We start from the raw sequence: 26597 nt of genomic DNA on the forward strand, positions 1-26597 counted from the left end.
CAACAGTGAGAGGCCCGCGTACCGCAAAAAATAAATAAATAAATAAATAAAATAAAAATCAAATTGGAAGCTATTCTATTTTACTTGGGCATTTTGTAGGTAATTCCATGTTTCAGGACTTACCTGAACACTAAAGGATATACAGGCATCACCAAACATGGCTCAACCCAGAGCCTAAGGCAAATGTCATTCTTTACTTGATAGTTTTTAAAAGACAACTGAACAAACAAGATGTTTCTAAAGTCGAGTTCATAGGTTCATTTATGATATACACAATCAAGCTAATACTGCCTCAATTATCAATGTCAGGAGAAAAATGTCATAATTTTCCAGATGTCAACTTGGTCCCGAGGGTGGGTGTGTGGGAAGCAGAAATAATAATGGTTTTCAAATGAACTGGCTTCTCACACTTATACTCACTTCTTTAATATCTTTTTCTGGAATTCCGTGTATCCTAGCATAGAAATATAAATGTTCTTCCACGGTTACCAGGTCATCCAAAGCATCTTCCTGAGGACAGTAGCCAATTAATGAGCTGTCAGAGCTGTCAGAGTCAACGTGAGCCAGAGACCTGAATTGAAAGAATCAAAAACACAAATGACTTTCAGAAGATGTTTCCCTCTTAGTCCTCAGACATTGGGAAGGTAGCTCTATTTGGTTCATGGTGATTGGTGAGTCTGGTAAAAAGAGGTAAAAACAATCCCACCATCATAGTTATACTTAAAGGTTTAAGAATTTCCACTTGAGTAGCTGTTTTTCCTCTAAGGATTTAATAATATAACCACAAAATAATGTAAAGAGTACATTTTAATTATTTTTCTCATTTAATTATGTTGTGTTCAATAATTTGAAGCATTTGTTTTCATACCCAATCTTATTTCTGATCAGAATGTTTCCACCTGTAGGAATTATGTCTCCAGTCAGCATCTTGAAGATGGTGGTCTTTCCTGCTCCATTCACCCCAAGAAGGCCAAAGCACTGGTTTGAGGGAGGAAAAAAAATAAAGATATAAACTTTAATTCAAACCAAAGACATGGTATTATTATATCTCTTTTCTTCTTCTCCTTGGATGAAATAAATTACCAAGAAAAATAAATCACTTGAATTACTCATGGATATTGCAGTGCTTTGTTGGCACTGGATAAAACTTTCTCTTTTAAAACAATTAGGTACTTAAGTATCTTTTTTCCTTTAATCATCTGAACATTTTACATATACATAGGACTTGTTTTACATACTATATTATAGTACACCTCTGTGTGACGTAATAGAATACCCAAGTCAGATATGCTAACCTGACAAAGTAATTATATTTATAGATTTCAAATTATTCACACAAAATCACAACTTTACTGAATAAGCTACTGAAGCGATAATCTCTTTATGTGGTAGAATAAACCTGATGCATTTAGTTTGCAGCCAGGCTCTGCAAAAAGGGAAATGTCCACATTCTTCTCCTCCTTTCAAAGCTGCCTTACTATTGCTTCTGTGAAAACAGCAAGAATATGAAAATGAATGCAGCTCTAGTACCTCACTTCTGACAACTGATTTCCTTATGCTGTCTTTTGAAGGGGCCTGGAAACAAAGAGTTGAAAAGAGCACCCTGCATAGATTTCTTGACTGAAAGTCCACTCAGGGAGGATAGTAACTTGGGAGGGGGCTCAGGACTTGGTGTGTGGTGAGTCCTCCCTGCCAAAACGAAGACTTACGGGGTAAGTAACACATAGACACATGTAAATTACATATATAGAATCCGTCAAAATATTCAGAGGTCGACTTTCATATTTCTAGAAAAAAATTAAGGAAAGATAAAGATTTTTGTCACTTACCATGTCAATACAAAGCATAGCTAGAAAGAAAACACTGTTCCTTACCTCCCCAGCAGGTATCCCAATGCTGATGTTGTTTACAGCTATAATCTTTTTGTGGATAAGGTGGTAGGTCTTTGTAAGACGATGGAGTTGGACCAGGTCATATTCATTTGTACCATTCTCAACTCTAAACCTCTCAGCCCACACATCTTCATCTTCAACTATTGTCTCAATAACAGGTGAAGAACGAAATTTTTTGAAGAAGAGTCTAAAAAATGGGCCCAATGATTCTGCATCAATGACTCTGAAATGGTACCACTCAGTTTTGACATATTTTAATAAGTTCTCACTTCATTAAAAGTGTGCTATCACATACTAGGTTTTTAAAAAAAATTTTATGCATTATGGTACTCAAATAACTTAAAAATTAGTATGAATGCTCTTTACAATATTTGTTATAATATTTGGGAAACAGCTTTTGCTTTCCATGACTTAAATGCTTACAGATCCACTATTAAAAGTGAGAATCTTAATTTCAGTAACAAGGAAATTAGTTTGGGTTTAAAAGTTACTGCCTAACAGAGAGACTAGAGTCATTAGTAAGACTCAACACTTTACAAGCCCATGATCAATGATCACCTTTTTAAAATCCTCTCTATTTCTTCTTTTGTCATCACGATATGAATGTTATTCTACAGTCTTTTTACTGCGAATGTCTTACCTAGGATCTAGCCAATAAATTAAGGTTATCAGTCCTGAAAACTCACGAAATCTCAAACCCACTACAGTATCTTGCCTAATGAATACCAAAGCAAACCAAACCAACAGTTCAGGCAAACCAATTCAGGTCTTCCTCCCAATGTCCTCTGTTTCTTTTAATGATACTCCCAGAGATTCCAATTGTGATGTTTTCTTTGAAAACATCCCCATTCCAAAATCCACTCATGCAGTCAAACTCCTAACACTGGAAATGCCTTATAACATCTAGTCATCTATCATTTTCTGTCTTTTTCTATTACCTTCACAGGCTTTCATTTTTGTTTCACACAGATCTATCCAAGAACCTCAAAACTGGTCCAGTGTTTCTGACTCTTCCCTTACAGTATGCACTGTCTCCACAAAAATCACAGCTCCTAAAGCACCATTTGATCCTGTTGGTGTCTGTTCAAAAACCTTTAATGTGCTACTATTTGTTTCTTGAATAAAGTCCAAGCTATCGCTTTTTAACCAATCAGTAGACTCCATAATTTTCCAACCCCATGCTTTAGCTCCTACTCTTTCATTACATTTAGTCTATGCTCTAGTCAACTATATTACTCATTTCTCAAATACGCCTCAAGATTTTTCTATCTTTGTTCTTGTCTTTCCTTTCATTATTATTAACAATAGGTGATACATGCACTACATGTATTAAAATTAAAATGGTACTGAAGAATATTTAGTGAAAAGTAAGTCTCCTTCAACCATATACAGTTTTTTAACAGAGGCACTCATAATTAGAAATAATCTATGCATATGTATGCATAAGTAATATATATTCCTTTTTTAAAACTCAAATTGTAATATACTTCATTTATAGTTCTGAACTTGCATTTCTCACTTAATAAATATTAAAAGTAATCCCAAACATTACATAGTGAACTGCATCATTCTTTCTAATGGCTGCATAGTGTTTCACTGATAAATTATACATATAATTCATTTAACCAGCTCCCAAATGAAGGACATTTAGGTTGTTTTCATTCTTTTGCTATTAGGAATTCTTTTGCTATGATGAATAACTTTATACATACACAATTCTGCGTATGTGTTAGCATATCTATTGGAAAAATTCCTAGAAGTAGAATTGTTGGGTCAATGGTATGTGTATTTTTATTTATGATTTTGTCCTCACTTTACTCAATCTACTTTTCCCAAATCCATTGCTAATATTCTACATACTCAAATTCTCTTTCCCCACTTCTATTTTCTATCCTTCCAAACACAATTCAAAAGACTACATCTTTTGTTTATGTACATATTTTCTCTCTACCACTGAATCTTGATCTCTTGGAGGCTAACAATTGTGCTTATTTAATTTTACTCCCTCACTTTACAATACTTGCAGAGAGCCACAGTAAGGTTTGATAACTATTTACTGAATTAAGTAGATTGTGAATTATGCTATAATTTTTAAAAGTTTTTTGAGCAAAACATTTCCATATTACTAATTGAAAAGCTTAGACTACTGACCCCTCTCTGAATATTTTGAATTGAGTTTTGTCATGGATGTCAAACACTGTTTTCATTGTATTTACCTGAGTTTATTTATTAGCCACTCATTGATTAAAAGTCGCAAGAAAAAGAACATGGTTCCTTGAAAAACCAAAGCCACAAACATTGCACCTAGTTTATCCATGTCAAACGTTTCACTTGGATATTCCACTCCATATGCTTTTAAGAAGTCTAGGACTGACTGTTGTTGAGAAAGTTCAATCAAACCATAGCCAAAACAGAACTGCGGGAAAATCAGGAAAATGCGCTTGAGGGTTTCAGAAATAAGTTCTAAAGTCTGAAATAAAAGAAATAAAAATAAAGCTCAGTGTTAGCCTTCTAACAAATTGACAAAAAATTAAACTAGATGTCGATAAATATTGAAACCTGAGAAGCTTATCTAGATTGGCAATTGTTTCACATGCATACTGAATTTACATATAATTTACTGTAACCAAATGGTGGAGATTTATTACTAAAATACAAGCCCAAAAGGATTTTATACATACATATATATATATATTTGAGATGATCTAAGGTGTCAGGCCAAACCCTGGGGGCAGAATCACTTCTAGACCTGCCTTAGGTCCTAGGAATGTAGTAACAGCCAGGGTGCTAGGGTCTGATAGAGTATCTATGGGTAGGTGCCTGAGTAAAGGAGGGATTTAGTACAGTAAAATTTCAGAACCTAAGGTAATTCCTACTAGAAGAGGGAATAAAATGGTAAAATGATACGGAAGGAGAGACAACCTATCTCAACGAGGAGCAAATGGCTCATTTTCATGTTATTGACACTTGGGACCAACCACTTGCACCTCATGAATTTTCTTCTTCCTCCTGGAGTAGTGTGCTTGTCTATTCCTCACTTCATTCTCTTTCTATTCTTTTCCATTCAATTGCCCAGCACTGGTAGGGCTTCCCTTGTCATCAATCATGACTGTTAGCTCTGAACGGAAAGTGATGCTTACAATGAAGTAGACTCCAATACATGACTGAAAGGGAATGAATCAGGTTTTTTCTCTATGGATGTTCAAATAAATCTTAACCCACAGTCATATAACTAAGCCATTGTCCTTGTCCCTACCACACCATAACAATTTGTTAATGAGTAAAAAGTTTAGCTGACCGATTGGTTGCATGATTTTTGTAGTGCCATACAAGGTATCTGACTGACTGTATCTCCATTTACCTACTCAAGCCCTATCAAATGTCAATAGTTTTGACACTGCATAAATATAATCATAGACATTAACCTAGATGGAACCTAAAAAGAATTTTAAAACGCCATAGTTTCCCCTCTACTATATTTAATAGAATCAAATGAAATTCCCCTATTCTCTTTAGAGAATGCAAAATACAGAAAATCTTTCCACCTTGGAACATGTTGAAGCATTTGATCCAATAACTGAAGTTTAGCAGACTAATAAATGACCTTACCATATCATTAGGCTTTTCCTTGGAAAGGAAGTACACCACCGACAGGGAAACAATGGAATTGATGCCAAAAAAAAGGTTGATGCAGACATAAGTGATGAAAGCCACTCCTGTTTCATGGAAGAGCCCAGCCAGCAAGTACATCCAAGAAAATGTGGCATACCTTTATGTTAATAACACTAAGAATTAAAATCATGCCGTAATTATTCGTTTACTAAATAAATAACTTCGATAGTGTTCCAAAGTGAAAATAAACATTAGAGATCAGTTGTCAAGCCTTGTAGTTAGATCTCTCTTTTATCCCTCTTTTTAACAACAGCCAAAAAAAACAAAAGTGAAGCACGCTTTTTAAATGACAGCAAAGGTCTTTTAAGGAATCTTAAGTAGTCATTACAATTACAAATTAATTTTTCCTAGAGATGGTGTTACCCCATCCAGGCAAGACATTTTTTTTTTGGCTCAGAAATGTGAGTTCAATAGATATATCTTATAATTTAAAGTTGAGAAAGAAAACGACATTGTTGGCTAGCTACACAGACAGAGTATGCTTAGAAGCTGCATGTCCTGTTTTGACCAAATACTTGAGCAACTTTTGGGGTAATGAAGTAGAACTAGAGACAGAGAGACCCTTCATCAGCTGCAATTGCTAACTAAATGGATACTACCCATTCATTCAGGGCAGAAAGAACTGCTACAATAAGTATTGGTTATATCAAACTGTATTACCTATATTAATTACCCTAATTCAGAAACAATATTATGTGTGTTCTTAGTCATCGATAAAAATAAAAATAAATATACATGAATATATTTACTTTTTAATGTCTTATATATTTATATATACTCACAACTTGTTAATACATAAATTCATACATGTATACACATTTTTCTGATCATTCTAAGGCCTCCATTTTTACGTAAATTAAATTACATAAGTAAATTGTTAAGTGTGACAGTCAGCACCCTGTAAATGCTCATTAATGATAGGTATTCTATTAACAACAAGAACAACATTAATTTTCACAAGTATTACACTTTACCAACTATGGACTAGCAGGTGTAATGTATTGTTAATCATGACTCATGGCTAATGAAACCCCAAGACAATTGTAAATTAGCTAATGAGATTTAGGTCCTGTTTGTATCTAGGAGCATTTGATTCTGTTAATTCTTTCACTGCAGCTTACCCAAACAACAGAAGTAGGAGAGATACAGCCCTTAGGTTGTTTTCACTGTAGAAGGCAGGTAACTTGAAAATTGCAATGACACCAACTGAAAATGCTACAGGCACCAAATAGAAGGCCTATGGGAATATGTAAAATTATGTTTAATACATGGCAAATATTTTTTAAAAAATCAATAGCCCATCTAGTTTAAAACTGTAACAAACTCAACTAGAAACACTTGAAGAAATGAAGTTTTATCTATGTACTTGTTGCTTGTAACATTCAGTTCATTTTACATTGATTTCACCTTGGAATTTGTCTCCTGAAATATGAGGTCAAGCCAGTCTCCATCTTTATAGAGATACCTGGTGCTCCTCCCTCCAGGCTTTGAGACTTGGGATGATTTGGTGACAAAGGTTCAGTGAGAAAGATAAGACAGCCAGGTATCTTTGTATTCGATTCAGCCCTCAAAGTACTGATTTCATTTTGAATGCTGGAACTCTCTCAGATGGTTGATTTCTAAGGCTTGGTTATCAGTGTGAGCTACTCTGTGCAAAACAGCAGGGCAGTGGGTACCACACATTCTTGGAATCACAAGGATATGAACAAAGAATTCAGTGTTTCATTGGCAAGCAGAAATAGTAAATGCTGAGGGTTTGCAGCAAGATGTACACAATGAAAGAGATGGGAATTTAATTCGGGAGGAAAATATCCTAAAATTGGAATGAGAACCAGAATCTGAGTAGTAAGTAGCCCTTCACAGAAGTGTGTAGTTTAAGCTTTCTTGACATATTAAAGCTCCTATTAAGTCCAGAGGAATCATTACCATTTTTTTTTTTTAGATTTGACTTCTACAACAATCGCATTTCAGACCTCACTGGATACATTAACCAAACGGATAGGCAGTTAATTACTCTCCAACCCTGCAAGCCAATGACAATTTCACCATAATCACCAGGCAAATACATACCCATCCTGGGCTTTTGGCCATACTGACACATTTGGAGTCAAGAAAAAACATCTGAATTTGGGACCATTTTAGGCAAATAAGAGAGCTATCAATTAAATTCACCCTTTATTTTCCCTACTAATCTCAAATGTGTCATTCAGCAGAGGCTACTACTTCGAATTTTTCACTATTAGTTAATTAAATTTTTATAAGCTTGCTTATGTGGTACCACTGGGCAAGGCTATTCTGCTCCTAAGCTTCCATTTCTCCACAGTAGTTGTTCTCAAACTTCGATGTGCTTAAAATAACTTGGAGGAGCGGTTGTTAAAAATGCATATTCTCCATGCTCCACTCCCAAGATATGGACCTCTTAAGCCTGGAGTGAGGACCAGCAATCTGGATTCTAACAAATGTCCTGGGGAATCTGATATAGAAGGTCCTCAGACCACAGAGATAAGGGCAAGGCAGGTGGATTTCTCTTTCTTCCAACCACTGGCTGAATATAAGCCTGATGCATTTTTTTTCTTAATTTATTGTCTTTGTGGTAATAATCTGAACAAACCAGGGCAAATAAATCTCAAATATAAAACTGTCTTCTACCCAAATCGGTCCTGTCTTTCTTGCAAAGACACAAGTTACTCACCATGTCATAAATGAAGTTTGTTACCCAGTAGCATGTGACACCAATGCCTGAAATGTGCTGCAGCTGCTTGGCTTTGGTCTGATGCTCCCGTACAACATAGGTGACAAAGCTGGCAGTGGTGACAGAGTAGCCCAGCAGGATGGAGAGTGCCACTAAAATATCGATTAAGCTGCTCATTCTACATTGAGCAATAGGGAGAGGAGAGCACACGTAAGTTTTGGGAACTCTTTTCTTTTCAGAAAGATTCATGGCTAAAGCCATCAACAAAACAGTGTAAGAGTTGGCTGTGACACAAATAAGTCTTCTTGCAAGGCAGCCAGATAATATCTTCTACATGACTTGGCTGTGACCCTGGGATAAATGTAGCTTGAGTGCATCTGAATTGACTAGGGATATTGGATGGAAAAACCTCAGTCTCCAAGGGCTACAGGGTGTATGCAAGAGATATAGTTCTTGAGCATAGAATCACACTTAAATGCTATGCAGGGAAGTTGAAATGATGAAACACTTATGCACTTGAATTACAAAAGCAGGAGATTCTGTGAATCTACAGTCAACAAGCTCTACTTAGCAACCTCACTCTACACACTTTCAGAAACCTCCTTTAATCCCAGTGAGTGACTTACATTACCAGCTCTTCTAGATTGGCATTCATTCAGATACAACTGTGATTTGCAATTATAGCACTTTATACAAAGGCTCAATAAGCCAAGGAGAAAAGAGTCATGCCATATATGTCTGCTTACGTGGCTTGTTCTTGGTCTTGCACTCCTGGATAAGGATGGCTATACAGGATGATACCTTAAAGAAGAGATGGTTCTTTTCATTAGTAGGTATTAAGTTAATCGGGAATACCAATTTTTATGCACACTATTATATATAAAATAGACAACTAATAAGAACCTACTGTACAGCACAGGGAACTCTACTCAGTAATCTGTAATGGCCTATATGGGAAAAGAATCTAAAAAAAAATGAGAGAGTGGATATATGTATATGTATGACTGATTCACTGTGCTGTACAAATGAAACGAACACAACAAAATCAACTATACTCCAATAAAAATTTTAAAATAAGAAGTACCAATTTTTATTATTTATTTATTTTTTAAACATCTTTATTGGAGTATAATTGCCTTACAATGGTGTGTTAGTTTCTGCTTTATAACAAAGTGAATCAGCTATACATATACATATATCCCCATATCTCCTCCCTCTTGTGTCTCCCTCCCACCCTCCCTATCCCACCCCTCTAGGTGGTCACAAAGCACCGAGCTGATCTCCCTGTGCTGTGTGGCTGCTTCCCACTTAAAGGATTTTACTTTGGGGATACTCCTTTAAAGGAAAATGATGCGCCCACCCCCCACCAATTTCATCAATGCCACACAATTGATGGTACTCACACACATACAAAAAGCCCAAAACAGTTTTTCACACTGTGCATGGAATTTTGGGGGAAGGGGCAAGAATTTACAATTCTTATATAGCCTGTTTCCCCTCTACTACATTTAAGTCATTGTTTTCCAGTTTCTTCCCTCCACCTGGTAATATGGATGTTTGTATTCAGTAGCACTTTAGAAATGCATGACATTTAAAGAAGCACCTCAAAGGGAGACCAATTATATGAGCATCTCCTAAAGAACAGACATTTTCCACCCACATCCCTCTTCATTGTGCTGGTGGCTGCCGTAGGGAAATATTGTAGCCTGAGAGGATCCCTTCCCCTCCTTTACTGCTTCTGAGATGCCTATTGTTCTAGAACTCTACCAAGAGTAGAGCTTGGGAGCTTCAGCCACTCGGGAGGGATTTTCACTGAGACGTAAAGATCCAAAACGGTTCAGAGAAACTAGCTGGCTCCAGAAAAGTAGTCACATATTTCGAATGCAGTCCTAAATTATTTGTACCTCCAAGGGTTGGTTATACTTTCTGAGTATAAGTGTAAGCAAGGTTCTTTCCTCCTTGTCCTTACAGGACATTGGTTAGCCAGTCAAAATGGGCTGATAAGTTTCGCCAAAGGGCCACGGTGTGAAGGCAAAGCCTATACTGTCTGAGTAAATTTGGAAAAGAGCAGTAAGGGTAGGAGTGAGGATATCCCTTAAGTACTTTTTCCTATAAAGTCATAAGGTGAAGAAGAACTTCCTCACTACTGTTCACATAGTATATGTTCATTATATTAGGATATTAAGGCCCTTTGATAGCACCCAAATATTATAGATTATTCTAAAGTTCTACTATTTCCATTAACTTAAACGTATAATTTTTATTAAGTAGAGTGTGACATATTTTGAGGTTGAAATCTGCAATTGTTATATATTGAAGAAAAAATATAATATATAGTTAAATCAAAACAAAGAAACTACCAGCAACAATAATCAATTTGACCTATAATTTTAATCACATCATTGGGGGAATGCACTTCTCTTATCTTTTGTGTAAATTAATGGGCTCTCTTTTTACTGAGATTCAATTTTCTTTGGGCCCTACATACACCTTGTTGCTGGATTATAACACAGGCAAGGGGAAAACATTTCTCTTAGTCCTGATCTGTATTTCAGAATCAAGAAACACTCTATTTCACCAGAGGAATCTTTACAAATACATTTACTCCAATATAAAAAATGCTGCTAAACCAATTTTATTTTTACAGATCTTTAACAGAAACATCAAGTACATATATTAGGGTTTGGAATCTATATGACAATCTTTTCTGTGGGCTCTACAGCATCCAGCATAATGTCTTAAGTACAGTGATTAGTCAATGAATGCTTATTGACTCGAATAAAATCTTAAAATTTCAATTATTTCCCCCATATACAATACACATGAAAAAGAACACATTTTCTGTTATTTCTACATGTGTAAGTCTAAAATGAGTAGCTTCCCATTGACCATTGTTAGTAATGCAATAAGAATAAACAATAGGGTGGAAGGAACAATGTGTCAATATTTTTGGAAAAGAGCCTGGTTGTGTAGCATTTGTTAGTGAAAACAAGTAAATCTGTATTCTAGGGGAAGAAAGAACAGAACTTCCATGTTAAATTAACCACTAGAGGGAACCACATGAATATAACAGATATTGACATTGCAAAGGAAAGCTAATTAAAAGATTTTTATTAGCATGTTAAAATTCAAAGAGAATCAGTTTTATAGCTAAAGCAAAATCTCAATTCATGTAGAATCCGACAAAGGTGCCTTAAGACAGCAGTAGGGGGAGGTGGCAGGAGAATAATTGGGCTGATTTTTAAAGACAACATTATCATGGCAGATCCCATACATGCATTATAAAACAATAAAAGCATTTTAAGGTGACGTGCATTTCTTTTCTGAAAGAAAACAAACTCCTTCCAGAGAAGGTGGAAAGCTACCACTTTCATAAGCCTATATGAGAAAAGTTAATAAAAAATAGAAGGCACACTACTACTAATCTCTATATAATTCAAGCTAAGCCTTATTTTTAAATTAAAAACATTTCCTTTTAGGGTCAATATGAAGTTTATGTTCCAGAATTCTTAATTCTTTAGACTATGTAACTTAAAAATACAGTTGTAGGGGCCACAACAAGCCTGCTGGGATCCAGAGTGATTCAGACTGCTTTCATCTCGGTAAAGAACACTAATAATAAATGAAACCTGAATATAGGTTTCAAAAGCTGATCCTTCAAAAGTGTCATTGTCTCTTTTTCTTACCTACATTCCTTTGCAACATTTCCTCCTAGTCATTTCTATGGTTCTTATACTTTTATTATCCGTCATGGCAACAAATGTCCTTTGCTCTCAATAAGACATCCTACTGAAAGTCAAGTGTTCAGTAGTGTTTCAAACCAGGTTATACCAGACCCACCTGGCTTTAGTCATCATTTAACTTAATTTACCACTTTTGACTCCACACTTTATTGATGCTCTAGGTCTAAGGACTATCTATTAATCTCGTTATTTTCTTCAGGGTTCCTGCTGCTAGGAAAATGCGAAAGCAGTTGGGGAAAAATACTGTTTTCTCTTAAATGAAGACAGATTCTGTTCCTAGAAGGAGTATTTGACTCTACAGTTTACTTCTACAATCACCAGAATGTGCAGCACATGCTATTATGCCCAACAGTAGGGAAATGAAAGAAAAGCAGACAACGGCATTTCTTTTTTTCTTTTTTTAATAGTCTGTTAGCCTATTTATTAGGGTAGAAATTGTTGGCCAGCAAATATTTTACTCTATTTTCTCCATCTTTATTATTATTATTTTGGGGGATCGGTATGGGAAAATAAGTTAAGCAAGGCTTAAGAAGATGGAATGGTCTGATGAAGAGTAATTAAATTAGAAAACAAATCAGTCTCTTTCAAATTCTAAACCCTTTTCAAAAACTATGTGGAAGCTTCTTGGGAAACCCCACTAAAGTAGACCTTGCTGAGTATAGAGAAGTAGTAGGAAAATGAAGAGGCAGGAGCCAGGCACTTCCGATTCCCAGAGAAATAGCAGTAGGAAACAATAATACTCATCCTGAGAGGGAGCTAAGGATTAGCAATATTTTATACAAAGCATGTGTCATTACGGTAAGTACTCAGTTAATAGCAGCACTTCTTTTCTGTTACAACTTCTTAGCTTAAAAGTTTTGTATTCGCATTTAGATTTGTGTACAATATTTATTGACATTATTATATTATTTTTTAGCCTATGTACAAGTAAATAGTTATAAAATATTTTCCTATGAGTATAACTACTAGGTGTGAGAGCAGAAATAAGTGTGAAGTCAGCATTATTATCCTGACTTGATAAATGAGGAAACTAAGTTAACCTGAAGTTAAGGGGATTATCCAGAATGTTCCATCTGGTGGTAGTTACTACTTCCAAACTCCTTTTAAAGATCTGTGATTTAAATACCATAAAATAGCTGCCACTGGGAGGAAATGGCATCTAGTGCACGTTTTCATATGGACAGTAGCAAAAGTTGCAATACAAGAAACTTCTAAGTAAGTCACTTTACCATGTCGGGCAGCATCGTATTTTGACATGTTAACTCGCAGGAGGAAATTATTCAAGCTGTTGAGGTAAGCTGGAAGGGAATGATAGCCTTCTGGATCATACCATACCTGTTAAAATTCCGAGAGAAGGCAAGATCAGTATGGTGTTCAAATAAATCAGGCAGTCTTTACATCTTACAGCCTATATAATTTATATTTAAAATAAGGGCACCAATTTCCCAGTAACTTATTTCATCTTGGCAGATTATGAACCATCCACCAGTGTTGACCACAGAACTCTAAGTTTCCAACCTAGAGATGGGCAGAGATTGGGAAACCGATTTTTTTTTCCCTGCGTGAGAGCACCAAGTTACTAGTTATTCTAGACCTTCTCTAAAGGTAAAGGTTGAAATAAACAGAAGACATCATTATTATCTTCATTTCTGTGACTGGACTGTAGTGATTCTGGAATTAGAACTAAGGTATCCTGTCTCTCAGTAATAATGATAATAATAATAATTAAAAGGCAACTGGCATATAGGCCAGGCTGTAGAAAGAAATTAAATACATATACAAGCATTGTGCCCTTAGCAACAAGATTGATAACCTTGAAATACCCCCACTAACTTTCTATTCGTAGTTGTAACCCACAAGAAAGTGAGCTAGTTCATCTGCTATGTCAAAAGCAGAGGGATTTAGAATACTGGTATACCTCAATTCGAGAAAGCCAGTTGGTAATTCAAAATTACAAATCTGATTTAGAGAGAAATTATTTAATATTAGAACTCCCTTACTCTATGTGTGGAGAGAGGGAGAAAAGGAACAAAGTGGGGCTGGGGGCAGGGGTGGACATTCAAGTCCCTAGCACTACTATTTACTTTCTATATGACCTTATAAAACCCAGCTAAGGGGCTTCCCCGGCCCCGGTGGCGCAGTGGTTGAGAGTCTGCCTGCCGATGCAGGGGATGCGGGTTCGTGCTCCGGTCCGGGAGGATCCCGCATGCCGCGGAGCGGCTGGGCCCGTGAGCCATGGCCGCCGAGCCTGCGCGTCCGGAGCCTGTGCTCCTCAACGGGAGAGGCCACAGCAGTGAGAGGCCCGTGTACCGCAAAAATAAATAAATAAATAAATAAATAAAATAAAATAAAACCCAGCTAAAATAGACTCAATAATATCTATCTCTTAGGGATGTTGTGAGGATGTGTAGGTAGTTTGTATAAAAGGTGATACTAGTTCTTGGTTTATAACAGTCACTAAATGAATATAATTTTCTTCACTTCCCCCAAGATTGTATATATCTCTTACTCCCAAATGAGAAATATGTGAACAACAATTTAAAATTTAAAGACTACTTGTGATCATATGTGTAATCATATGTGTCTGATTCCGTGACTCTAGCTTGTTTCAAATTCAAAGCATAGGTACAATCTAGAAGAAAAAAAGTCAACAGGATTATTTATATCCACCAAATTCTAAGTTTCCATGTTCTTTGAAAAGCAAAGCTAAATATATGACACATATACAAGGAAAAAATGCATAAAACACTAATGTATAGTTTAACAAAAAATTATAAAGGGAGTATACCCATCACTCAGGTTGAGAAACAAAAATTGCCAGCATCCAGAACATCTCCCTAACACTCTGTGTCCTTCCAAATCACAATGTGCTCTCTCTCTCCCCTAGACAATATGGTTGTTTTGCCTACTCTCAAAGTTCATGATAAATGCAATTATAGTTGTGTATTCCTTTTTGTTTTTTCTTTTCCTTACTAATAATGTTTGGAAGAGTTAGCCTACTTGTTGTATGGGAATGAGTTCATTCATTTCGATGGCAGAAAGTTCTGTTAAATGAGTATATAACAATTTATTTCTTTATTTTACTGTGTATGGACATTTGGGGTTGTGTTTTTGGCTAATATGAGAAATATTACCATGCACATTTTTGTATATGTATCCGGGTACTTGTGTGTACACGTTTCCCTAGGATAAATACACAGGATTGGGAAACCACTGTATTATGGAGTATGCATTATTCCAAAGTGCTTTTCAAATCTACTGACCCATGTTTTGTTTTAACCTCAAGAAAATGCTTGAACATTTCAAGTTCACATTCTCATACGTATGACATCCCAAAAGAAAGATCACAGTTTACCTTGGCAAGTGTTCTATTAGCAGGAACTGTTGTTATATCAAAACGAAGATCTTTAGTCAAAGGCAGCCCAAAACTCCAACCTCCATATCTATATAGAAAAATTGTTTTAATGGAGAAAATATTCATAAATAGATCTAAAATGTTTAACTAAGAGCTCATTTTTTTTTTCTTTCCACCAGGAACACATTTACAGTATGAAATAAATACTGTCTGACAAATGTTTTACAGTTTTATCGATTTCTTTTATCATATTTTAGTCTAAAGCATACATTATAGCTAGAAGTTCATGGACTCTTAAAAATAAAAGGTGGATTAAAAAAATTCAAATAGTAATTTTAAGGATAGATTAGTTTAAATATTCACCAAATTAAGACTGGGTTAAATAAATAATGGTGTAGTTACACTAAAATAATTTTCTTGTAACTGTTATCCTAAATGGGATGCTATACAGCTATATTTTTGACATGGAAAGAACACTACAGCACATTCTTCACTTCTTTTAAGAAGTAGGTTTTGGAATGGTTTATTTATAATAAACCTCATTTTGTTGAAAATATTTACATGCACATTCACGTGTACTTACCAACTTCCCCCCCAGCTTTATTAAGACATAATTGACAAATAAAAAGTATATATACTTAAGGCATACAAATGCTTTGATATATGTACACCTTGTGAAATAATCCCCACAATCAAGCTAATTAACACATCCAGTATCTCACATAGTTACCATTTTCTTGTATGTATGTATTGAGAATTCTTCAGGTCTACTCTCTTAACAAATTCCAAGTAACAATACAGTATTCTTAACTATAGTCACATTGCTGGACTTAGACCTCCAGAATGTATTCACCTCGCATGACTGAAACTTTGTACCCCTTGACCAACATCTCCCCATTTTGCCCTTCCCCCCAGACCCTAGAACCCACAACTATACTCTCTGCTTCTATGAACCTGACTATTTTGAATTTCATATATAAGTGAAACCATGCCATGTTTGTCTATTATTTCACTTAGCATATTGTCTTCCAGGTCCATCCATGTCGTTGCAAACGTAAGCCTGCCACGCTTACATCTATGGCAAATGTTCAGATGGCTTAGGAACATGCCAGTGGCTTTGCTATATAAAAAGACATTTTACTCACATGCAGATACCATACTCCAAGGTTTGAGATATTCATATTGGAACTAAGGGCAACTGTCACCAAAAGCTACACCTTAAAATTCTGCAAGCTGGCACAATCTAGTCAACAACTTCACTTTCGCTTCAAGAAAAAAATATGTACACATTTAACAATACATTTTTGAGGCCTAAAACAATGCTTTTCAATGGGCTCAAATAAATCTTAATTTAGAGTCATTAAATTAATTTACTTAAATTTTAATATATAAGGCTGTTTAGCTAAAACAGAATTTACCCATATAAATAATCAATAGAAACTTGCATTTATTGTCACAAATTCAAAAGAGAGTTACTATTAAAACTAGAAAGCATGATATTCTAAATTAAATGTGTTATAAACAGAGGAGTTTTACCTTTTTTGCATAAAATTATTGGCAGTTGATATAAGATAGTTTTCCAAGTGGTGGTCAGTGAGGTTATAAATTACTTGGGAAGAATAAGTTCTTCTATGAGGTGGAGAATAGTTAAATTTAGGACATTCCTGAAAAATAAGGTTAAAAAAAGTTCTCTTTGGACAATGCTGTACAAATTAGACAATGTCAAGGGGCTTCAGTCTCATGATTTGTCTATTAGTGCAACTGGTAGAGTGTGATAAGAGCGTCCTCTGCCTCTAAAGAGGTTTGAAAAGGAAGTCATCTTGCCTATGCCATAAAATGAGAACAAACATTATTTATACAGAGAATATACATGTGTTTAGGACTTGCTTAAAGCCAAGAAAGAACACAAGTTAACTAATGTTCAATATTTCTTTCACTGTACTGACAAGCTTGATATGTTTGGAGAATAAAATGTTAAGATGACACAAAATTCCCTCAATAATTCACAGGGAAGAGAAAAATGTCTGCCCCAAATTGAAAAGATAACATTAACAGACATAAGTTCTCAGGGATGAACAGGAGTGGATAAAAAGTTTGTGTTGTATTAGTTTTAAGGTACCAACCTAGGTGTCAGAACCCAATTTTTCCCATATCCAAATCCAATCTTTATATATATATGTCTTATATATATGTATATATGTGTCACTTATACATATACAAGTTGCAAAGACAGTACAGAGAGTCCCTGCGTGCCTTGCACCCAGTTCTCCCCACTTTTAGCATCTTACATTACCATCATACATTTGTCAAAATTAAGTGCCTTGGTACATTACTATTAACCAATCTCAGAGCTTAGTTTAAACCATTTATTTATCTGTTCGTAGCTTTCTACACTTCCTGACTACTAACTTTTCATTGAATTGTCCCATGCTTCACTGCTGTGAACTTTAGTTTGGGAAAAGCCTAGCACTTTGCCAGCTTTTCCTTCCATCTTTCACATGGTGTTCCAGAGCCTGAGGCTAGCACCACACGTGTATCAAGAGCATAATGCTGCAGGTTGCTCTAAAAATTGAAGGCTGAATTTCACCTTGCATCAAGTTGTATCAACTTGAAGATCACATTCTATAATGCCACTGGTTTCATAAACAGAGATATCCTTATGTATGCAACTTAATTTTTAGCTTTAACTTTTTATTGACTTACATTATACATACAGAAAAGCACATATATTATAAGGATATTGCTTGATGAATTTTGACAAAATGAACACACCCTTGAACCAGCAACTGGATCGGAAAACAGAACAATGCTATTACCCCAGAAGCCCCCTCATCACGCTTCCTTCCAATCCTACCACTCCCAAAGTAACCAGCACAGAAGAATTTTTCCCATTTTTGTATTTTATATAAATGGAATTGTATCATATGTATGCTCTCGTATTTGGCTTTTTTCACTCATTTGTTTCTGAGAATATGATGTGTGTAGTATGGATCATTCTCATCTTGCTGTATATAGAATTTCATTGTGGAAATAGATTACATTTGATTTATCAACTCTACGGTTGCTGGGAATTTGGGTGGCTATTACAAATGGTATTGCTATGAATATTCCGGTATATATCTCTTGGTGAATTTATTCACATTTCTGATGGGTATATAACAGGAGTGGAATTGTTGAGTCCATAGGGTATGTATAACTTCAGCATTAGTAGATACTGTCAATGCTTTTAAAAACTGTTTACATAAATCTGGATTCCCATCAACGGAATATAAGGTTGAAAAAATTTTAATCTACTGGGTTTTTTAAATTAATAAAATTTATCTAGATTCCCATTTTAAATACTAAGTTAGTAGACTTTTACTGTGAACTAAAGAAAATACATGAAGGATTTCAGAAATTAGCTAGGTTAGGTGAGGGATTAGAAAATGCTTTGAGTACTGGATAAGAATAATATTTATATATGCAAGGATTTCAAAAAATGCTTGCTTGATCCCTGCTTTTATTGTTAGTAACCGTCTTACGTGAGACTACAAAAATAGGCTGCATTTACTGAAAACATCTTTATTTTAAAATAGTGTACCAAGACAGTTTAGGACATAATCATATGTCACTTTGAAGAAAATATTGCTAGATTCCTCCCCTATGGGGAGGTAAGTTGACAACATAGTGACTCTCAGAAACTATAATAGTTACCTCTTTTCTTCAACAACCTTTAATTTCCCCAGTGAATTTGTTTTCCTTAACAGTTTATTGAATTGATAGGCCTAGAAAACTAAGGTGTGTATTTATAGAATACACACAGGGTGTTGGTTGGAGAATCTTTCATGTTTCTTTCAGGACATGGATTTTTCTTGCATCCTGGAGGTGCTGCTTGGAGAGACATAACAGAGTTCTGTTCTGGACTTACACATTACTAACTTCCCAGATGACCACTACAGTAGCAGTCTCACTGTGTTTTCAAATATGACAGTTATGTGAAACACAGAGCTTTCTGGTTACAACTGAACTGAGACCAAAAACTCATTTTCTGTCAGTTTCCACAAAGACTGTCATAGAATTACCTACCTCTGGAAGTTTGTCCTGAGATGGACTTAAAACAGTGACCTGAAGTTCAGTGTTTTTCAGCTGCCCAGGTCGACATCACTGAGCTACTAGCCTCCATACAATGAAATTATACCAACTCTTTGGTAACCTAGATAGATCTTTCAAGCTTTGATATTAATCCCTTTCTTTTTCTACTTCACTGAAAGCGAATCCCATCTTACCTGGATAGTTTCTGAGCAGGAGCAAACACCAAAATTAGTGATAGGTTCTCCACTGCTGTTCCATTTTCCCAGACTGTCTTTCTTTAAACACCTTCTGCAAGTAAAAATGATATTGAAGTGAGGTATGTGTACCTTCGCATGCTTATGTATGAGCATATAAGTGAGTATTTGGTATTAAATTCGGGTGTACAGTCCTAAGTTCAGTTTACTGATTTTTCATAACTTGAATATACATTGCACTACCATTTCCAAGTGATTTGACATTTTATGGGAGATTGAGGGAGAGAGCACTTAAAGGTTAAACAGTGAAAAGACCAAAGCTCATTGAATTGTCTTAAGGTGGCAGGATGGAACTTTTTGGACCCCTTTATTTTCTTTGCTCTTTTCATCTTCTCCTCTGAAGGGAAGGAGATACTTTGGCAAAATAATGCACCGATGTCAGGTTTCCATGTGTCATGTACGATCTTGGAAGTTTCAATAAGCAACACTATGTAGTGCAAAAGCATGGGGATTGAACTCGGAAGATGTGGGTCTCAGCTTTAGCTACACAACCTACTTTCCAGATTTCTTTAGACAAGTATTTTAGTCCACATGAGCCTCAGTTTCTTCATCTTTAAAATGAGCTTAATACTCCACAGGGTGGTTGTGACTGTTTAATGAAAAGAAGTACACAAACGAACTTTACAAGTTATAAAGCACCTCTTTATTATTTCAGTATAGCATAACCATGGAATGAACTAAAGGAGATAGATAAAGTCTGTTAAAGATAAGAGTTCAATCAGGGTGCTGACCTCCTCCAGCCAAATCACACACACTCACTTAACCACACTCCCCCACATACATACACACATGCATACACGTGCACACACACACTGGAACGCTGAAAAAAGAAAAAAACAAGAACCACTTACGGATCACTGATATTCAAACAAATGTTGTCAATGCCAGGGAAGCTCCACATTGCTGAGACCAGTTCTTTTGTGCTTGGGTGAGAATTTCTGTAAAAATTAAGGATAGAAACAAATTCATGATTCTTCCACTAGTCTCCCATATTAAACTCATGCTCATAAATAATTTGAAGAAATGAAATATGCTGTCTATAGGACTGCTCTCTTAAAAATCTAAGAAAGACTCAGACTCAGAGAAAAAATGATCACCAAAAAAATAAGTACATGTCTCTATTTGGCTGCCTTATTATTTGTCACATGCATTTAGGGATCACCTACTGTATATATAACATTATATGATACAGAATTCTGACACTGCTATTCAATATTTAGTAAAAAGTTATTTGCTATATATTACAACAGATTGGGAAGCCATACCTAACCTGGCTTTCCTGATTAAAGCCTCATAATTAAAAATAAAGATGTACTATAACTTTATTTTTAGACAAACACAACAATTCTTAAAAAGTTGTTTGTTGGTGACAGAAGTAACACGCTGCAATAAATCAAACTGTGTATTCCTTTGGCAGGATCACGTACTGTGGCCACTAAGTTCTTTAGCACTACATGGCATTCATTCAGGCACAACGTACCTCTGGAGGTATGTGGAAATGTTGTAAAGGGAAGAAACTTACGCATAGAAGGCTGTCTGTTCGGAGGTACCATAAAGAGATGGGGAGATCTGGATCTCTGGATAGCTGTTGTTGGAACTTCTTAGCGTGCCAAAGCCCATGGCAGTGGTTACAAAGATGATGGGGAGAATAACCTGAGCTATGAAACCTTTCCAGTTCCTGCGGGTGTGGTGGAACCTCTGAATGAGTATAGCCATTACCTTCTTCAGTAACAGTCCAAAACCATCCAATCTCTCTCCTCCGGTCAGGATTTTGTCTGATTGGAAAAAAAAAAAAAAAAAAGATTTAACATGGTTCTGGGAAATCCTGATAAATCAAGAACTAAAGTAACTTCAGAACCTATAGATGAATGGTATAATGTGGCATGGTAGGAAAAGCTTATATTTTAAAGATTTGCATTTGAAGTTCAGCTCTTCATTGATCAGCTTTGGGCCCGAGCCTCTCCACCTCATACAGCTTCTGTAAAAGTGCTTTGAAAATTATAAATTACTATATACAAAATATTCTTTGTCATATACATAGTACTTTTACATATCAAAGTGAGATATCTAGAATTTTATAAATGAATATTGTTCCCAATCTCTTAAAAGTCTCAATGCAGAATCAGTATTATTATTAATTACTAATATTCAAGAGGTAGCTTCTATCAAGAGACTGAATTCAAATAAAATAAACAGAAAACAAAACAGCAGCCCAGTCTACCTCATTCCTATTGTGGGTAACTTAGTGATGGTAAGTGTAATTGGCTCTCATTGTAATGTAAGGTCCAATGAAGTCACCTTAAACATAGGAAAAGGAAAATGCTCTCCTCCAAAGTATAATTCCAGTTCAAATACTTATTCATTTCATTCCTTTTAGAAATCTGGACTGATTATATGTCATTTCAAAACTCTGTTTTTACCACGTGAGTCACAAAAGAGAACTCACTGGAAAAAAATGTCTACCCTCTTTCCCCCCAAACCCACCCCACACTGCCCTGAAATGCTCTTCAGGTGCTCAGAAGATACCCCGTGGCTTCTGAGAGTGAGAGTAGCTGTGGAGGCCATAAACTGTTGCTTCCTTAACAGTGCTCATACAACTAATAATTTCAGCAGCCCCACTAAAAATAGTTTCAAATATAACATTCCCTCCGAAGGCCTGCCACCAAGCGCTCCTTTACGTGTGATAAGATGACAGTATTTGTCAACTCTGTGGATATTTTTAATTCTCCATCACAAATTATGCAGCACAAAAATCATGATCTTCATTTAGCTGATAAGGAAAAATACAAAGCTGCTTAATTTAAAATGATTTCCAATTAAATAGAGTGAGCAAGTTTAAATGCAAACTCATATCTGTGCAAAGGGGGGCTGCAGAAGGAGCTGAATATTTTAAGTTAATTAGCATGCTTTTCTGTTTCTTGAGAAATTACATGTCGATGACTTACAGGTGTATCAAATGGAGCAAATGTGCTTTCTAAAAGAGAATGTCAATGAGGGGAACATTCTGACTGAAGAATAGTTTCAAATTATGAGACAAACGCAGAGGCAAAAACGTAACATTTACTTCCCGAAGCAGCTGACCACTCTCTAATCAAAGTCTTCCATTCCACAGTCTCGACAATTATATTCCCAAAAGATGATACCTGAGGAATCTAGCAGAGGACAAATGAGACTCCCAAGTTCCAGAATGACACAAACATTAGAGATGATCTTTTCTGAGTTTTAGAGCCAAGCAAATGTTTAATCAGAAGTTCTATGCCTAGAGATTTTTCCCAATTTAAGCAAACTGTTGAAATGACTACTCCATCATTTATACATGATTTTACTATATGCTTCCTTAAGTAAATAGTGTTTCCAAAGGCTTAAATTAACTGTCAGAAAGATAATAAGACAGGATAAAAGTTATTTTCAAAAGAGCCCAATCCCTCAAAGTCATGTCAAGAAACATGATTTTCCAAACATATCTTGTGTGAAGAATTGAGAGGAAACCTATTATTATAGATTCTTAACCATCAAGTCCAACTTCACCAATTCAGAGACCCTCCCCAAAGCATCTCCTCAGAGCCTGAATTTTCTCAGCATATGAATCACTCAGAGGTGGGGGAAGGTTAGACATGTTTTCCAATGAGGTCCCATAAAGAGGGATGACTCTTTTTTACAAAAAAAACTTTTTTTAATGACTAGGACCACCACTTGAACATGTGTAACAGCAGTGAGTGAGCTACCTTACAAGGTAACTTGGCTCATTGCTGGACACCACCAGTTACAAGAAGGATTTTAACTTGCTGAACACAACTCTGGAGTTGTAGTTAAGTCACATCCTGAAAACGACTTCTGGTGGCTAGAAGGAATACTACTCACCACCCTAGCAAAGCATTCTTTCACATTCTTCAAAACGTTTTTGAAACAGAGAATTCAATTTGGTTTAATAAATATTTTTTATATAAAAAAGAAAGCTTATATTTCTTTAGTCTTTTTAAATTTAGAAAGAAAATTTAAAGTTGAATTTAAAAATAATAAAAACCTGTCCTGTGAGTTTTCTCCCTTAGGTCATTTACTGGAATTAAGCAAAATGCGCACATTAGATTTACTATACCATCTCTTTCTGTGAAACTGCTGCTGCTCATAGATAAATCATCAGGAGTTGAGATGACACTGGTACTGGGATTTCCAATTTTCTTTTGTGTTAAGTGCTCAGGACTCAAACCATTATTTTTCTGTGACCCTTTAGTCAAGTTCAGAAAGACCTAGAAAGAGAAGCCAGAACACTTCATTAGTGTAAAACATGCATGTGTTTTCTAGTTTCTTTTTTTTTAATTAACATCTTTATTGGAGTATAATTCCTTTAAAATGGTGTGTTAGTTTCTGCTTTATAACAAAGTGAATCAGTTATACATATACATATATCCCCATATCCCCTCCCTCTTGCGTCTCCCTCCCACCCTCCCTATCCCACCCCTCTAGGTGGTCACACAGCACTGAGCTGATTTCCCTGTGCTATGCGGCTGCTTCCCACTAGCCATCCACCCTATGTTTGGTAGTGTCTATGTGTCCATGCCACTCTCTCACTTCATCCCAGCTTACCCTTCCCCCTCCCCGTGTCCTCAAATCCATTCTGTACTTCTGCGTCTTTATTCCTGTCCTGTCCCTAGGTTCTTCATGACCATTTTTTTTTTTAAAGATTCCATATATATGTGTTAGCATATGGTATTTGTTTTTCTCTTTCTTACTTATGTCACTCTGTATGACAGACTCTAGGTCCATCTACTTCACTACAAATAACTCAGTTTTGTTTCCTCTTATGGCTGAGTAATATTCCATTGTATATATGTGCCACATCTTCTTTATCCATTCATCTGTCGATGGACATTTAGGTTGCTTCCATGTCCTGCCTATTGTAAATAAAGCTGCAATGAACATTGTGGTACATGACTCTTTTTGAATTACGGTTTTCTCAGGGTATATGCCCAGTAGTGGGATTGCTGGGTCGTATGGTAGTTCTATTTGTAGTTTTTTAAGGAACATCCATACTGTTCTCCATAGTGGCTGTATCAATTTACATTCCCACCAACAGTGCAAGAGGGTTCTGTTTCTCCACACCCTCTCCAGCATTTTACTGTTTGTAGATTTTTTTGATGGTGGCCTGTTTTCTAGTTTCTAAGCTCAATTTTGATTTAAAATTTTTACCATATTTATTGAGACAAATAAGTATGATTTTAAGTGAACATTTTTGAGAGTGACTTTAAGTGAACATATTTGTATGTAAAAGATATATGTTCTCTAAGTGAAGCAACAGGTTTTGTTCTCAGAAGTCAGTCTTACATAACAATGGTATTGAGATAATTTTAAGATTTTCTGATTTTGTAAAATGTTTTTTTTTAATTTTTTGTAATCAAAAGCATCTTTATTTTTGGTTCCCTTCTTGAAATGTTTATTTATTTATTTATGTTTAAAAATGTTATTTATTTTTGGCTGCATTGGGTCTTCGTTGCTGCATGTGGCTTTCTCTAGTTGCGAGGAGGGGGGGCTACTCTTGGTTGTGGTGCACGGGCTTCTCATTGAGGTGGCTTCTCTTGTTGTGGAGCACGGGCTCTAGGCGTGCTCAGTAGTTGTGGCCTGTGGGCTCTAGAGCCTGGCTCAGTAGCTGTGGCACATGGGCTTCAGTAGTTGTGGTGTGAGGGCTCTAGAGCGTAGGCTCAGTAGTTGTGGCACACGGGCTTAGTTGCTCCATGGCATGTGGTGTCTTCCTGGACCGGGGCTCAAACCTGTGTCTCCTGCATTGGCAGGCGGATTCTTAACCACTGCACCACCAGGGAAGCCCTGAAATGTTTACTTTTAAATATTTCTTTTCTTTCTAAAAAGAACTGTTCACATTTATTCTAAAGGAACAGCAAGTTAACTAGATTTAAGCAAAAAGGAAATGTCCAGGTGTACCTCTTCCATGGTGGTATCTGAAATGCCATAGCACCCGATGTTGAGGTCACTCAGGCTATTGTCCAGTGCTCTCAGGAGTGAAAGATAGGCCCCTGAGACTCTGGTGTTAAACGGAGGAAGCACATAGACAAGCTCTCCCCCAATGTCCTCCTTGAGGTAGGCTTCAGGGAGATGTGATTGGATCACTGATGTCACAGCTGTCGTGTCACATACTGTACTTGCATTTATCTGTGGACTCTAGAGACAAAAAGAGAAGTTAAAAACTCCCTTGTCTTTACACTGCAGTGCCCAAGGGCCCCAATCAGAGGGTGGCAAGTTGTATTAGGCCAGTTCAGACCTATGCCAGATGACTCATCACTCCTCTTGTGGCTTCCTGTCCCTCTTGGGACCCCTATACTTGCCTATAAGTCACTTTCTACTGGCTCCCCTCTCCCACTTCACCCTGCCCCTTCTCCAACCTGCTTGCCCACCACCCTCTCTTCCCTCTTATGTATGTGCTCCACCCTAGTGACAACGGACTCTTGCTGCTGTCCGATGCTTCAGGCTCAGGCATGCTTCCTCCTCGGGGCCTTTGCAATTGTTCCTGTGCCCCAGATAGAGACATGGCTCACTATCTCTGCCTGGCCTCAACTCTTGGCTCAACTGTCACCTTCTCAGAGACCCGCCCTCTCACTACCCTACTTAAAGTGGCACCACCCAGCACTCCCCATACCCCTTCCCCTGCTTTAGCCTACCCATAGCATTTATCAGCTGCTAATATTCTAAATAATATATTCATCAATTTTGCCACCTGAATTCCCCACACTCCATCAGAATAGAAACTCCGTGAGGGCAGAGATCTTAATATCATCAGTTCACTGCTGTATCCCCAGCGCCCTAGAACAGTGTCTTGGGCACATATTAAGACATCATATGCACCTAATACATAAGTTTTTGAATGAATTAATGAATATAACAATGAACTACTTTTTCATATTTTGGAAG

The 26597-nt window shown here is 36.4% G+C and overlaps 1 protein-coding gene across 1 annotated transcript in view; it reads right to left on the reverse strand.

Annotated features, from left to right (window-relative positions):
• The window catches only part of ABCA12 (ATP binding cassette subfamily A member 12), a 189950-nt gene that overhangs the window by 13123 nt on the left and 150230 nt on the right, over positions 1–26597 (reverse strand). Inside the window, exons 33-48 of the mRNA XM_067026824.1 lie at positions 25614–25850; positions 23776–23926; positions 21202–21454; positions 20531–20617; positions 19620–19713; positions 16891–17018; positions 15355–15442; positions 13229–13334; positions 9003–9057; positions 8257–8434; positions 6686–6801; positions 5502–5661; positions 4109–4362; positions 1875–2079; positions 869–978; positions 421–571 (exon numbers count right to left, since the gene is read on the reverse strand). Coding sequence (XP_066882925.1) covers positions 421–571; positions 869–978; positions 1875–2079; positions 4109–4362; positions 5502–5661; positions 6686–6801; positions 8257–8434; positions 9003–9057; positions 13229–13334; positions 15355–15442; positions 16891–17018; positions 19620–19713; positions 20531–20617; positions 21202–21454; positions 23776–23926; positions 25614–25850 — 2373 coding nt within the window. The remainder of the gene's footprint in view (positions 1–420; positions 572–868; positions 979–1874; positions 2080–4108; positions 4363–5501; positions 5662–6685; positions 6802–8256; positions 8435–9002; positions 9058–13228; positions 13335–15354; positions 15443–16890; positions 17019–19619; positions 19714–20530; positions 20618–21201; positions 21455–23775; positions 23927–25613; positions 25851–26597) is intronic.

Source organism: Kogia breviceps, chromosome 2 (assembly GCF_026419965.1).
Source record: "Kogia breviceps isolate mKogBre1 chromosome 2, mKogBre1 haplotype 1, whole genome shotgun sequence".
Lineage (NCBI taxonomy): Eukaryota > Metazoa > Chordata > Mammalia > Artiodactyla > Physeteridae > Kogia > Kogia breviceps.